The 16,429-nt window shown below is 34.1% G+C and overlaps 1 protein-coding gene across 2 annotated transcripts in view; it reads left to right on the top strand.

Moving 5' to 3' along the window:
* The window catches only part of UBA6 (ubiquitin like modifier activating enzyme 6), a 76,682-nt gene extending 61,634 nt beyond the window's left edge, over positions 1-15,048 (top strand). For both annotated transcript variants that reach the window (XM_087434394.1, XM_004419108.2), the window contains 10 exons: positions 71-122; positions 211-274; positions 1,326-1,395; positions 2,736-2,807; positions 5,605-5,722; positions 6,882-7,075; positions 7,889-8,016; positions 8,934-9,021; positions 9,468-9,562; positions 12,689-15,048. In XM_087434394.1, the coding sequence (XP_087290520.1) occupies positions 71-122; positions 211-274; positions 1,326-1,395; positions 2,736-2,807; positions 5,605-5,722; positions 6,882-7,075; positions 7,889-8,016; positions 8,934-9,021; positions 9,468-9,562; positions 12,689-12,824 (1,017 nt within the window). In that variant the 3' untranslated portion in view covers positions 12,825-15,048. The remainder of the gene's footprint in view (positions 1-70; positions 123-210; positions 275-1,325; positions 1,396-2,735; positions 2,808-5,604; positions 5,723-6,881; positions 7,076-7,888; positions 8,017-8,933; positions 9,022-9,467; positions 9,563-12,688) is intronic.
* The last annotated feature ends 1,381 nt before the right edge of the window (positions 15,049-16,429 follow it).

Below are 16,429 nucleotides of genomic sequence, written 5' to 3'. Positions count from 1 at the left end.
TGATCTTTTTTTTTTTTTTTTTACTTCAGATGATATTAAGTAGTGATTTTTTTAATTATTTTTTTTTTAGGCTCTTCAGCTTCTTCACTGTTTTCCTCTGGACACACGGTTAAAAGATGGCAGTAAGTATAACCAAGTGTTGAGAAGAAAGTTTAATGTAATTTATTACTGGCTGCCTACATTGAAAATAATATTGGTATTTTTTGTTAGGTTTGTTTTGGCAGTCACCAAAGAGGCCCCCCTCTCCAATAAAATTTGATTTAAATGAACCTTTGTAAGTATTTGTATTTAGTTTTATATGCATCCTTCATGGTAAATTTCTTAACTGTGTATAGGTTTACATTGCAGGGTGAAAATCTCAGGTTCTTTAATGATAAATTGTTGCATCCCTGTTAATCTAAGAGTTAACATAGTCTGGCCAACAAAGCCAGCTACAACCCTTCTCTCCACACAATCTGTTTATTTATTCTCTATGGTAAATAACATTATTTTTATCTTCTTTGGAGTGAAACCAAAGTGTCGCCTCTTTGACTTTCTCCATAAAAAAGTAAAATGACAACAAATGTTTTTCTGTATAATGAAGCCAGTTTATAAGAAATTTTAGTTGTATAGGGGGAAAATGATTACTACTACTATCTCCCTAAATAATCTCAAATTAATTTTCAAAGGAGTTGATCTTTGAATGAATACCTGTATACCCTATCTATATTAGAAATACATTTATTTATATACACACACATATACACACACACATACTTATATGTATTATTTTAACTAAACATTTAGCTTGTTAACTTTCCTTCCAACAAATAACTGTATGCTTAGTTACTCCTCTAGTGCTTGTTTTAGGCTTCCAGTCACCTTATCCTGACTGCTTCTCCTATAAAACTTACCTTTTTTTGTTTTTAAACAAACTCATTTGCTTAGTTTGAACCTGATACACACTTTTTAAAACTAAATGTGCTTAGTTTGAACCTGATATACACTTTTTAAAACTAAAAATTCGTAATATTTTCTTATGAGTTAAAATGAATTTTCTTTCACTAGTCTAATTTTTGTACTTCTGGCTGCTTTTCTCCCCAATATAGTCATGATCACTACCTATTCATGCTTATGAGCATAAGCATCTCGTGTTTTTTCTTTTATACTTCTGCAATGCTTGGGTCTGGAGCAGAATTTCATTGCTTAAGTTTTAAAAAAAATAATTCTGTAGCAAAGATTCTGTGATTATTTTTCTTCAACATTTTAAAAGCTATAGTTTCTGAAGAATTAAACATCTTTGAAACAGTGCATTCATACTTCATTTTATTTTTTAATTTCAAAAGGCACTTCAGTTTCCTTCTGAATGCTGCAAAATTGTATGCTACAGTCCATTGCATTCCATTTACAGAAGAGGTAAGATATTCTTCAAGCCCTAGCAAGTGATACAAAACCAGGCTAGAATAGTTCACTTATCGGATAATTGCATCATCAAAATGTGTTTATATGTTATGAGAACCATTCTGTAATAGAAGCTTTTATTTTGTCCTGTTTTTGCCCATTCTAACATAGCAGAAACTAAAATCTTGTTGCAGCATTACTAAGTAGAAGAAAGTCAAATTTTTCTTTCTGAATTTAAGTAGGGAAACAAATATTTGTAAAAACAGTCTTACTTTATTTTTAAAACATTTATAACCTGTTAACTTTAATTATCATAGTTACTCTGAAAACCCAAAGTAAACTATTTCATAGCAATTTTAAAGTATTCCTTAGAGATTCTCTTTATTAACGTTTATTTGGCTTATTTTGTGATATTAACCTATATGCTTTTCAGGAAATTTGAAAATTCTACCCCATATTCACATTTCTTAACCCTTATCATATGCATTGTCTTAGACGTCATGTTCACTGACTAACATCTAAGGGATCTAATACAGTTTTACTTGAGAGGCAGATTTGTGTTAGTGACTTTTTCTTCACAAGTACATATTGGCGCTAAATAAGTTGCTATACTTTTAGGCAAGCTGAATGAGGAAATATGAGCCAGATCCATAATTAACACTGGCTATTTTGGATCCAGATAAAAATACCTGTTATAGATTAATCCTTTTTGGAGTTAATGCACAGTGAAATATACCATAAATGTCTGGTAAAAATAGTGGCATTCAGTTTGGTACTCTTTGTGAAAAGAGTGGTAATTTTGTGGTAAGTATTATAGATGATCTCAAAAGCAGTATCTCAGTTTTTCCTAAGCAGCTTCTTAATAATGAATATGGATCTGATAGCCTTAATTCATCTAAGTTCATCTTGAACCATTTAAATATTTTCCTGCTTCTGAAGGTATTAATTCTGTTTACTTATTTGTTTTATTTATTGAGTCAATATTTATCGAGTATAACTGTGCAGGGAACTTTGTAGAACAATGAAGAGACAGTCCCTGATCTCAAGGCACTCAGTCTAATACTCACAACCAGTCCTAAAACTACTTTTTGAAAGATTTGTGGAAAGAACTGAGATTTCAGGTTTGTTGACTAATAAGTACTTTTTCACACATACCACCCCTTTCCCCCAGCATTTATGATTGACATTCCTATAGAAATAAAGGTAAATGTCACAAATGGATGTGGACTAAATAGTCAGATGATAAATTATTCAAATATTTTAGTATGATAAAGGACCTTTTATAGGATGTTTTTAGCTTTAGAATTCAGAATTTTAAAAATGTTTGTTAATAAAATTACTTTTTTAAAAAACAGGACTTATCAGCAGATGCCCTCTTGAATATTCTTTCTGAAGTAAAGATTCAGGAATTCAAACCTTCCGACAAGGTATGTTTAGAAATTCTTTCATTCAAAAATAGTTATTGAACTTCTACTTGTGTCAAGTCCCATTCTAAATCTGGAGAGTTCTGCAATGAACAAAACAAAATTTTTGCTCTTGTGGAAGTTATATTCTAATGAGCCAGAGGAAGACCATAAAAACACATGCTTTTATATATAAAAACACATGCTTTTATATATAAAAGCATGTGTCCCTTAACGACGAGGATGCTTTCTGAGAAATGCATCATTAGGTGGTTTTGTCCTTATGCGAACATCATAGAGTAAACCTACACAAACCTAGATGTTATAGCCTACTACACACCTAGGCTGTATGGTACTAATTTTATGGGACCACAGTCGTATATGCAGTCTGTTGTTGACCGAAACATGTTATGTAGCACGTGACTGTAATTATATAATGTTTCAGTGTAGGCATAAGTGCTAAGAAGAAAAAATAAAACAAAGAAAAGAAATAAAGGGTGATGGAGCTGGTGTCATTTCATATGGGATAAAAGGGGAAAGCCTCTCTGATAAGGTAACATTTGAGCAGAAGCCTGAAAGAAGTGAGGCAGTGAGCCATGCTATTATCTGGTGAAAGAACAATGCAGGCAGCGGGAACAAGTGCAGAGAAAAGCCTTGAAAGAATTTGAAGGTCACGATTTTTCTGGAGGAGAATATGCAAGAAGAGAGTGGTAGATGGTGAGATTGGAGAGGTAGTTGGGATTATGATAAGGACTTTGTGTTTTATTATGAGATAAGAAACCAGTGGAGGATTTTAAGCAGAGGATACAATGTGATATATTCACAAGGATGACTCTGGCTCGTTGTGTTAAGAATGATTATGTGGGACACAAGAGGGGAAGCAAGAAAAGCTATTAGGAGGCTATAGCCAAGAGATGATGATGGTTTAAAAGAAGGAATAGGTAACAGGGAAGTTGTGATAAGGGGTTGGATTCTGTGTTTATTTTGCAGTAGCCCTGACAGGATTTGTAAGGGATTAGAATTGGAGTGTGAGAGAGAAAAAAGGTTGTTGTTTTCTTATTTGAAATAACAAGCAAGCTTAATAGCTCTGAGTGAGGGGAAGAAGAAGATAAAAGAAGTTTGAGCAGAGAAAAGAAGGTGTGAAATAATGGCTCAGGGGAGTGGGAAAGTCACTTAAGTAGAAGATGTAGTAGAATTTCCAGACAGCACTGAGGATCCACTTAATATTAATCCACTTAATGTGGCTGTAGAGAAGACAATTAGATGCTTGGGTGCTACTGTAGAACAGATGGAAAATTGGATACAAGGGTTGGGATTTTTTCAGGCAAATATGTTGGAAGGAGAAAGAGATAGGGAGTATTAATAAAGATGGAACATGAAATTTAGAGAAGTTAAATAGGAAAGTTTGAAAATTGTAAGTATTTTTCTTTTTCACATGTTCATTGTATGCCTTTTTGTATGCCTTCTAAAAATCATCCGTAAAGCAACCTTCTGTTACCCTTACCCTATATCTGTACTGGAAAATGTGAAGTAATGACTGCTTCCCTGCAAAATTCAAGAAAGAAGTAGTGTGTGCAGTCTTCCACTCTGCATTTTTATTTTAGCGAAAAGAAAAACTTGTAAGCAGTAGATTTTGTACGTGTAGGTGGGTTTGCTGAATGAAATGTTTCATGACTTGTAGCTTATTAAGAATAGAAGTTCAGAAAGGATGAACAGAATTCCTGTATAAAGAAAGTTCCTAGCCCATGTTTCTAATGTGCAATACTGCTAGACAGAAGCCAAGGAAACATGCGTCAGTAACTATTCACTAGTCTTTATTGCTCTTCAATATGTTTTCTGGTCTGAATTGCTTCTATCTGTATCAAAGTGTGGGGATAATACATGATCCTAATTTTAACACGAATTATAAGCTTTTTCACAATTCCCTGAAGCAACTCATACCAAAGCTTCAGGGTCTGGCACTTCAAGTTAACAGATGCCACAACCAAAAATATCAGCTAGACATTCTGGCAAACAAAAGTTTCTGCTTCCTTGCTCCTTAATATTTCTTAAATACTTATAATAATATTTAATCTGTAAAAACATGAGTTGGATGTGTTTTTTAATAAGAAATAGTATTTTAATTACTGATGATATAGCTAGTTTCTGAGTTTGAGAATATTAACCTCACTGCCCTCGTGGAATGTCTAATAAGTAATTTGTTAAGCATAAATTACTTGTATGTGCTGCCCTAAGCATGCGTCTGTATGAAGGAAGACATATTCTTTAGAAAAGAACTTCTGGTCAGCAATCAATAAATATTTAAAGGATGCCCATATTATATATTTTATGAATTTCTTCAGTTTCTTTGTAGGCAGAAAACAGCTCTGCACTAGTTAGAGCTATGCAATTTGGTTTGAAGTAGATTTGTGAGAATCACAAACTATTGGTTAATATTAACTTTATTTTAGTGCAGAATTTTAAAAAGATCTATATGAACTCAAGTCTTATAAACTATTCAGTAAATATTTTTAGCACTCACTATGAGCAAGTTTGTTTTCACTGAGGTTCTCTCAGTGAGCGAGATAAAGATTGCTGATCTCATAGAGTTTACATGTCGGTGTGAAGAGATAGATAATAAAGAAAACAAATAAATAAATAACATAATATTACTTACTAATGGAAGATGTAAAATACATTGGACCATAATGGTTAATAATCTTATTGCACTAGATGGAGGGAATATTTTCTCTTTGTGACTTATTTGATAAAACAGATACAGTAACCAAACTTAGGTGTAGGATGTGATAACGTTATTGAATATATTTACATATATTTAAAGGTTGTTCAAACAGATGAAACTGCAAGGAAACCAGACCATGTTCCTATTAGCAGTGAAGATGAGAGGAATGCTGTTTTCCAACTAGAAAAGGCTATTTCATCTAATGAAGCTACCACAAGTAAGGGGAAATCTTTATAAAGATGTTTTGAACTGGAGGGATTTTTATTTTCACTAAGATCTACACCCAAAAGGTTGTGGGATTAAATGATAACAACAATAATAATATTAGTTGATTTCATGATTATATGAAAGTCACTGTTCATTTAACTGTGACTAAATTCATAATTTTCTCCATCATTGCCCTACCCTCAGTGAAATGTAAGTCTGTTGTTTTTGTTCTGATTGTTTTAGTCCTTGAGATTCTATTGTGTGATTCATTTTTAACTTATGGCTAGGATAACGAACAAAAAAGTGGAGTCCTTGTGGAGACTAACCCTTAGACCCAGTTAAGTCACTTTAGGATAAAAAAACCATAGACAGATTTCTTCTTGGCTTTTTAGTCTCCGTAATGACACATAGAATATGAACTGACCTACATGCATCCTTGCTAAATGGTTTTAAATATAGGGAAACTGAACTTTTAATTCCTTAACAACAGAGCTATTAGCTCATGTTTTTAGACCTGCTCACCACTTTTTATAACATAAATCAGTGATTTCCAAACTTTTGGGATTTTATGCACAGACCAGTAAAATTCAGAAAAAACAAGCTACATTAGCCAACCATTTATTTGCAAACAGAAAGTTATCATCTTATTTTAATAATTATAGTTCTAGAAAAAACTTACTGCTGTTTTTTACTTTCTTATTTCGTCACAGGTCAAACTACACCGGTCTATAGAATGATTTTGGAAACCACTGATCTAGAAATCTTTCAAAAAGATACATATTTTTATTTGACCAGTTGACCCTATTCTTAGTTATTAGAGGCAAAATGTTTCAGAGTAATATTTATGGAATCAATTTGTGAACAATACCCAATGTTGACTTTTTTATTGTAAACCACTTAAGAGCAGATGTGGTACATGGCTTTCTTATTTTTCTATTTTTTAGAAAGTTTTTTTTAATATAGAAACTTCTCTAATTTAGAGGTATTAAAGCCATCATTTTCACATCCTTCAATAACTTCAGTTCCCTGGATTTTTCGTATATTTTTCAGTTGTTTAAACACATACAACAAAAAAGAATCTTTAGGAGTAGTGAACCCACATTGCTTTTTACCTAGTAAAACCTTTACCACTTACTAGGAAACTTTGTTTTTCTGGTTGTTATGATCAGGTGACCTTCAGATGGCAGTGCTTTCATTTGAAAAAGATGATGATAGTAATGGACACATAGATTTCATCACAGCTGCGTCAAATCTTCGTGCCAAAATGTATAGCATTGAACCAGCTGACCGTTTCAAAACAAAGCGCATAGCTGGTAAAATTATACCTGCTATAGCAACATCCACTGCTGCAGTTTCTGGCTTGGTGAGTTTATTATTCTTTGAATGAAAATCCTTCTTTTTATCACCTCTTTCCTGTCTTCCCCAGTATACTACCCGCAACCAGTCACTCAGCGATCTTAGAGAAGGAGAGAGATATATTGAGCTTACAATTTAAAATTTCAAGATATTTCTGAAAATACAATAATCTACATTTTGAGGTTTTACAGGTATACAGATATTTTAACATAAAAAATAAGCTTTGTCAAGATAGAGTCTAATTTTTCTTACACATAATAATCCTCTTAATCATCTTTGTATCCTCCATACAAAGCTGGTACTCTGTGTTTCTTAAATAATGTGAACTGCCCTAATCTTTGCTCTTTGATTATATTGGATTTTAGTTCTTTGCCTAAAAAAATTGTAATTCCTGTTAGTAATTCAGATTCCTTAAAATTTAATCGTTCCTTAATGATTCAGAATCTTTAGGATGGCCCTAGTTATTATACTGTCCTCCACTGTTATTCTTAGTAACTGTGTAATTATCTACCCCTATATTAAATGATTTTAAACTGTTGAATTTCTTAAGTTCTGGTTTCAGAGTAGGAAGATTACATGGTCAAATTAATATATTTTCTTGAATACGATGGTTCACCACATGTAAAACAGGTTGAAAGTTTAAAAGTATTAAATGTGCTAAGAGTGGAGAAACTTACAAGAAATTTATATTACTCCAATCCAATAGCTGCTTTTAGTCTTTACAGAGAAATGCTTGAGAAGAATTTAGGAAAATTAAATAGATGCAATTAAAGTTATGAATAATAAAGCTATTTATATAATCAGATCATCTTTTCTCTAGGTTGCATTGGAGATGATCAAAGTAGCTGGTGGCTATCCATTTGAAGCTTACAAAAATTGTTTCCTTAACTTAGCCATTCCAGTTATAGTGTTTACAGAGACATCTGAAGTAAGAAAAACTGAAATCAGGTATGCACGAAGATCTGTTTCTCTTGCATAATGAGAATGAAATAAAATTTTTACCTTTTAAAGGGGAAAAATACTAGCTCCCCCTCTCCTTTTCTTCTATATATATAAATCCTTGCCATCACTTCAAGACCAGTTCAAAACCCCATCTTCATGAAGCACTTCTGGCTAGACTAGCCATAAAACGCTCACAACACTTAATCTGCCATACTATTTAGCAGTGTACTTTCTTATGGTTTCATCTATGTTTATATAACTTAGATGAATTAGAAAGCACTCTAGTGTCTGACTAATGGATCATGAGATTTAGAGTCTAATTCCAAAAGCTATGTGACAAAGCAGAACAATTCCCCTGGACGCGCATTTTTCACTTTTCAGATTGGCAACAATCAAAAATTTTAAAACACCTATCTTGGCAAGAGTGTGGGAAAGTACTCTCATATATTACTGATGAGAGTATAAAATAGTATAACCCATAATAAGGGAAAAACGGCACTATATTTCAAATTTGCAGATACATTTACACTCATCTCAAATGATAGATGGACAAGATATTCATTCTGGCATTGTTTATCAGAGCCAAAGATTGAAACAACCCAAGTGCCCAGTAATAGGGGACTGGAATGTCCTCCCAGTGAAACCCATGCAGCTGTGTAAAAAGAGAGAAAGAAAACTTTCTCACTAAGACATACTGATTTATAGTGAGACACTGGAAGGATTAACAAGGTACTGATAAAAATGTTTACCTGTGTGGTATGATGGGGAAATAAAATTATGGAATATTTCAGAAGTTGTATTTTCCTTTTTTCCCCCACATTAATATCTAGCTAAATCACATATAATGGACTGGTGGGTTTTTTTATTATTACTAAAGGGAAGAAAAATAAAATTTTTTTGTTCTGAATATTTTTCTATAACAGAAATGGAATATCATTTACAATTTGGGACAGATGGACTATACATGGAAAAGAAGATTTCACCCTCTTGGATTTCATAAATGCGGTTAAAGTGAGATACTTATTTACTCAGTTCATTAGTCACTTTGAGTCTGTTAGATTTTTTTTTTTTGTGAGGAAGGTCAGCCCTGAGCTAACATCCATGCCAATCCTCCTCTTTTTGCTGAGGAAGATTGGCCCTGGGCTAACATCCGTGCCGATCTTCCTCCACTTTATGTGGGACACTGCCACAGCATGGCCTGACAAGCGGTGCTTCGGTGCACGCCTGGGATCCGAACCCCAGGCTGCCAGCAGCAGAGCGCGCGCACTTAACCACTATGCCACAGGGCCGGCCCCGAGTCTGTTAGATTTTAACACATAATTTCATTGGAGGTTTTTATAAATGTTATTTGGTAGGGGTTTGTTTGCTCTCTTTTTACTGGTCGTAAAACATTGTCACCCAGCATTTTATGTTTGGACGGAGCTTTGATTGTTTCTCTTTTGGGTATTCACTGTTAGGAGAAGTACGGAATTGAGCCAACAATGGTGGTGCAGGGTGTCAAAATGCTTTATGTTCCTGTAATGCCGGGTCATGCAAAAAGACTGAAGTTAACGTAAGTATCAAACATTATATGCAAAAGAGTCACAAGAATTATGCAAAAGAGTCACGAGAATTAAAACATAAGCTGGATGCACACTGGAAAATTAAACAGAGATTATCGAAGTTCAGATAAAAATATGTGATTTACTCCTGTCTAATGGCGGTAATAAAGACTGTGAATCTACCAAGCTCAACAGATTACCTCTCAAGGGAGATTCATATTACAATACCCTTCTGAATTTATCGTAGTTCAGAGTCAGCTTTTCAGCTAATAGGCTTAGAAACCTGAATTTGTCAATATACCGAGTAAAAATATATCCACCTTTTGTGTGAAAACACATACATAATGACCAGGCTTGTGAGACTGAAGTATAAAACAAAGATGCCAAATTGTTATTTTCATTCATTTAATCAACAGATTCTTTTTAAAGACTGCCTGCTATGTGCCAGGTACTTTTGTAAGCTTTAGGGATACAGCAATGAGCAAAGTGAAGTCCCTGCCCTACTTGAGGAGTTTCCATAACAACTAGACAAGTATGTCAGATGGTGGTAAGTGCTATGGAGAAAATAAAGCAGAATAAGGGAGTGTTAAGTTGCTATGTTATATCGAGTAGTCTAGGTATTCCCTCTGCCTGTCATAGGGAATACCTGATAAGGTGGCATTTGAGCAGAGAACTGAAGGAAGAGGGGGAGCAAGAAGAGCCAGTCTTTACGGTGGGCTACACGGTTTAAATGATCTGCTTCCCAGTTACCCTTCTAAGTTCCTTTCATACTTCTCGCACCTTGCTCACAAAACTCCAGCTATACTGGCCTCCTTACTTTGCGTTGAACACTCCAGTCATTCTGCAGCATGGGACCTTTGCTCTAGTTGTTCCCTCTGCTTGTAACTCATTCTGACATGGTGACCTGGTTGACTCTCTCCTCTTGTCTTTGCACTTCCTGAAGAGGGCTCCCTGAGCCCTATTTAATACTGCAGCCTGTCAGCTGTCGCAGCCTGTCAGCTGTCCCAGCCTAGCACACCCAATCCCCGTTACTCTGCTCTACTTTTTCTCTTTTTCATAGAACTTACTACTGTCTTATAACTACTATATATTTTATGTTTATTATGTATTACCGGTCTCCCCCTACTAGTCCGTAAGCTTCAAAAGGGCATTAATCTTATTTGATCTGGTCATTGATATACTTCAAGCACCTAGACCAGTGCCTGGCACATAATAGGCATCAGTAAATATTTGTCAGCTAAATAAATAAATCACTTCATGTGGTGCTTTAACAGATACGTCAGCTTTAAATGTCATTATCAATTAATGAGGTTAAAAAACAAAATTACTATTATATTAGCTGATACTGTTATATTGCTTTATATTTGTTTTTTCATTAGGATCCCTAAGTATCTTTTGGATAAATTAAGAGTAGTATTTAGAATTCCTTGATTGTATGCTACCTAGATGAGAGTAGAATGTATGGCCCTGAAGTGTATTGATTAGTGGAATTTAAAATTTGCTACAAATAATTCACAAAAATACTTTATAGAGTTGGCCAGTATTTGAAACCTCCAGCATGATATGTTTTGTAAATGATATTTCTCATTTATTACATTGTTTATTTAGCAGATATTTATTGAGTAGCTATGAATTGCCTGGACAAGGTTGGCTTCAGAAAGACTTGGGTTCACATCCTTGCTCAGCTACTTACTTGTTTTGTCACACTAAGTAACTTGCTAAACTTTTTTGAAACTTGGTTTTCAATCCACAAATAGGGATGATTGTGTGTGCCCATAAGAAGTATTCCATAAATGGTACTCCTGTTAATATTTTGTCATCATCTTTATCAAATAGACCTTACGCTCAAGGAGTTCATAGTCTACTGAGAGAAAGTGACATATTAATCAATAATTAAACTGTAGTTAAATAATTATAATAGATGTTTTTACAGGTATTATGGGGACTACTAACTCAAACCTTCAGCTTAAGGTAGATTTCATTTGAAATTAGGGTAGCTACCTTTGAAAAAGGAGTATATCAGGCAAAAGCAATAGTTTGTCCAAAAGCATGCAGCTAATAATAAAGAGCATGCATGATCTATTTGGGATATGAAGTATTTTAGAATGACTCAAGGATGAGGTGGTGAGAAGGAATGGTGGAAAGAATGAAAAGTAGTATATGGGAGAAAATATCTTTGTAAAATGGAAAGAGCTGTTATTGAGGATTAAGTAGATTACAGTCATGCACTGTAATGCATTTCAGTCAACAATGGACTGCATATATGACAGTCGTCCCATAAGTTTAGTACCATATAGCCTAGGTGTGTAGTAGGCCATACTGTCTAGGTTTGTATAAGCACACGCTGTGATGTTCGTACAACAAGGAAATGGCCTGATGACACGTTTCTCAGAACACATTGCCGTCATTAAGCAACGCATGACTGTGTAGTTCAGAGCGTGGCATAAGAAAGGTACACGATAATGATAGATAACGTTATTAGGCAGGAGAATAACATCAAATTTATGTTTTAAGAGAATTCTGGCAGCAGAGTAGATTGGAGGGAGGAGAAAAACTAGAGACAGCTGGCTTGAAGCTAATGCAATAATCTGAGGGACATATAGATGATGACTTGATTTAAGACAGTTGCAGTGACAACAGCAAAAACTAGGTGGTTTTTTATTAAATAGGATATAAGGGAAAGGTAAAACTTAAGAATGTCTTTTACTGTGATGTTTCTAGCTTACGTTTGAAGATTTAAACCTAGCTTACTTTCTACTCTTTACAGAGAAATGCTTGAGAAGAATTTATGATGCTTCCAAACTTTATAGGGAGTATAGGAGGAGAATTCATTTTTTAAAAGCATTACTTACATTTTGGGGGGTTTTGTGGTTTTTTATGTCTTTTAATAAGTGGTCTGTATTATTTATCTGCACTAGTAGTGGTCCAATTTGATTCACTGTTAGGTAATTGAGTGTCTTGACTTTAGAGCTCTCAGGAAGGAAAAATGAATATATGAAAGCAGATGGATTATTAGATTTAAAAAGGAATTTAAAGTCTAAATACAAGTCCAGATTCTCTGGACAACATTAGTCAGCAAATAAGTCTCTCATTTTACAGAATTTACCACGTTATTTATCCTTGCTTATTTTTCTTAGAATGCATAAACTTGTGAAACCCTCTACTGAAAAGAAATATGTGGATCTTACTGTGTCATTTGCCCCAGACACTGATGGAGATGAAGATTTGCCTGGACCTCCAGTAAGATACTACTTTAGTCATGACACTGATTAACAGAGGTTGTCTTAAAGTTACTCCAGGACTACTTGATTTTGGAAAGAGTACACTTAATTCAGAAGCTAAAAAAAATCACCTCATAATACTATGGATTTCTCTTTGAGGAAGCCTTAATTTAAGAGAAATAGCCCTTAAATATTAAATAGGAAACTACACTGAAGGATTGCAAAACATTTTGGAGCATAGTATACACTTGTCTAGTGCTTTATATGTGGATACGATCACAAGGAACTTTCAACTGGAATGCCGTTTTATAATGCTTACATCAAATTTGTGTATTAACCTCCCTGGATGAAAAGAAGGAAAAAATGTGTCTATGACCAGAAGACATAAAAGATCAAGAAATTGAAAACAACAAATGCAACTATCCAAAAAGTTTAATCCTATTTTATGAATTTCTTTGTTTAGTATTTGAGGCCCATTTTTTTATACGAAGAGTGTTTGGCATCTTGCACCTCTCATGATGAGGCTTTGAATTTACCACCAGTGGGAAGAAGAGGGATGGTAGCAGCAGATGAAGAGTAGACATTGTAAATTGTACAGTTACAGTTTGCTGTCCTATTACCTCTGCTAGTTTAACCAGAGTTTGTTATATTACTGTCTCCCCAAAATCAAGATCTTTGTTGATAGCATCGGTAAGCCATGAGCAGTAGGTCAGATGACACATGTTAACTTGGACTTAGTGTTAACAGTATTATATGGACTCTGGCAACCCTCTTAGAGATTCTGTGAATGTGAACAGATAAATGTGGCTAATCATTTGATTCTTCAATACACCTAATATGGCTATTTTATTTATTTGGAACTCTAAACCTGATTCTCATAGCATATAAAACTAAAAGATTTTGTAAAGGTAGTGTTCTTAGAAGTAGATGAAAACTAGAAATTAGAAAATCATCACTAGTTGAGTCTTGATTTTTTTTCTTCCAGCAACCTAATGGGCAGAAAAAAATAATTTAATATTTTATTTTAAAGAGAAACTTATTATTTTATTCTGTATTCCTAGAAAGGGAGTTGATGAAGATAAAAATTTATTTTTTTAGTCTTTATTAATAGAAACTTTCTGTTTTCTAATAGGAGCTATTGCAGATGTTCATGTAAGTGCTTACATTAAAATGACATGACGTGTACTCAACACTGTAAACTCAGTGAAAAGAGCAATTGTTTCTTTTATTTCTAAGCCTATCATGCATTCTAAAGCAATTGGCATTTTATAACCACAGGAAGTCATTTCCCTCTAGCTATTTTTCTTCTGCTCTGCTGCTCAGACCATTAATAGGTACTTTGATAAATTAAAAATTAGATTCACATCAGTATTACTCCAATTTGGTATCTTTTTGTACTCTACTTAACCTTCCTTTTATTTCATTTACAAATAGTTTAAATTACTTTGTCAAGCAGCTGTATTGTTCTATTCTTTTGTAAAAGTATCATCCAGTTGGGAAAATATATTTGGAGGTGGAGGGTGAATTCGTGTGATTAAAGGATAATCTGTGCATTGGGAGGTGGGGAGAAGTGGACAGGATGAGTTTGAAGGAAATGGCTACCTTCGAAATAAGCAGTTTTTGTTCACCATACCCTAACCTCTCCCATTGTGCATATTGCAAATGTAATGCTTAAAATTAATTTTACTTAAAATTGAATACTTAAAATTGAATCCAGGAGTATCAAAGCTCTATGGCTTGAAACTTTGGAGGCTGGGAATAATAAAAGGACTTTTCTTTAAGAAGCCTTTTCCCCACTTTCACCTTCACTTTGTTTTGTATTCTATGACGGTAACTGGTATTTTCCAGGTAGCCCTTCAGTAATACTCAGCTGTGGTCTAATAGCTTGCTTATATTTGATCTAAATCTCCATATCTCTTTGAAGGTAAATTTAGAACCATGCTGTCAGTTTTTATTTATACAGATCAGTGCTTTAGCAGATACAAACAAAATCAACAAGGATTAAGTTCATTTGTGATTAAACCTTAACCCAACTTGTCATTGCTTTTTTTTTCTGTAGGTAATGGCTATTGCCGTTAATTTCTTCTGTTTGGTTGTACTAAGCTGGAAAGCCAGGGTGAAGTTAACAACAATTTTTTTCATTGTCTGTTTTGTTTATTTCTGTACCATAAGATCACTGTTGGTATTGAAATACCAGGTGCAAAAATTAATGATTTGATTTTGTACGGTACCGCTGATTAATTTTTTACTGATTAAAAATATATTAAGAAATTTGACAGTATATTTGTAAATCCTGTTCCATAGTTGACTTCAGATATTCCAATTTTGATGTTCATTTTGTGAGTAATGTTGCTTTGGTGTTTTCCTCATTTTCAAGTTTTGCAGTCATGGAGATAAAAGTCACTGCATGTGGAGGGACATTACTTCAAAGTGCTTTTGGCTCCTGGAAATTCCATTAAAACAATTAGGGGGAAGTGATGGTAACCATGTAAAACCTAGAAGATCTGGTAAATTCCAGACTGTTGGTTGGGGATTTCTAAAGTCCATTCCTTTTTAGAGTTCAAAGCAGTTACGTTAAGTTCGTCTTTAAGTTCCTCTAAATTGTCCAAAGGTAGAACTTTGAAATAGATGTGTATCTTTATTTTTATATTTTTTCTATTATGGTACTCCCTGATGGTGCCATGACAAGGCATAAAAAAAATTGACAAGTGTTTAGAGTCCACTATTTTATAATTAATAAAATGAAGACAGGGGCTGGCCCTGTGACGTAGCGGTTAAGTGCGTGCGCTCCACTGCTGGTGGCACGGATCCTGGGCATGCACCAATGCACTGCTTGTCAGGCCGTGCTGTGGCGGCGTCCCATATAAAGTGGAGGAAGATGGGCACAGATGTTAGCCCAGGGCCAGTCTTCCTCAGTAAAAATAGGATTGGCATGGATGTTAGCTCAGGGCTGATCTTCCTCACACACAAAAAAAATGAAGACAGAAAGAAAATTATTCTCTTGAGATCTTGAGGAAAAATCTCTTGACCTAATAATTCTTTCAACCATAATGAATATTACCAAAAACTTATTATAATTGTAAGTATGTAATTATTTAGATTATTATTATAATTGTAAATATATAATTATTTAGATTACAATCACTAGGTATGGGTTCAACTCTTTTAACAAATTCAAAAACAGGAAGTTGAGATCTTGGGGATAACAGTAAGTAATCAGTAGTTAATTTGTCTGTGTTCATTTTTCTCTTGCCATGTCCTAGCTTTGTTTTTTTAACTGAGAAATAAATATGCAAAAAATATGTATTCAAAAGAGTACATAAAATATAAATACACAATTTAAGGAATCATTTTAAGGTAACTGTATAACCAGCTCTCAAATCCATAGAACATTGACAGCAGCCCAGAAACTCCCTGTGTAGTCCCTGCCCGATCACAAGCAGCTTCCCTACACATACCCTCTAGCAGTCACCACTAGCCTATCTTTTGTAATAACTATGTCTTTGTTTTTATTTATAGTGTTACCATGTATGTATGTACCTAAACAATACAGTTTACTTTTGACAGTTTTTGAACTTTATATAAGTCGAATCATACTGTATTCTTTTGTGGCTGCTTCTTTCATTCAGTGTAGGATTCATCCATGTTGTTACCTGT

Source organism: Ceratotherium simum, chromosome 8 (assembly GCF_057802395.1).
Source record: "Ceratotherium simum simum isolate JZ-2026a chromosome 8, ASM5780239v1, whole genome shotgun sequence".
NCBI classification, from domain to species: Eukaryota; Metazoa; Chordata; class Mammalia; order Perissodactyla; family Rhinocerotidae; genus Ceratotherium; species Ceratotherium simum.
Note: the sequence above shows the minus strand (reverse complement) of the source record. Positions and strands in the feature narration are given on the sequence as shown.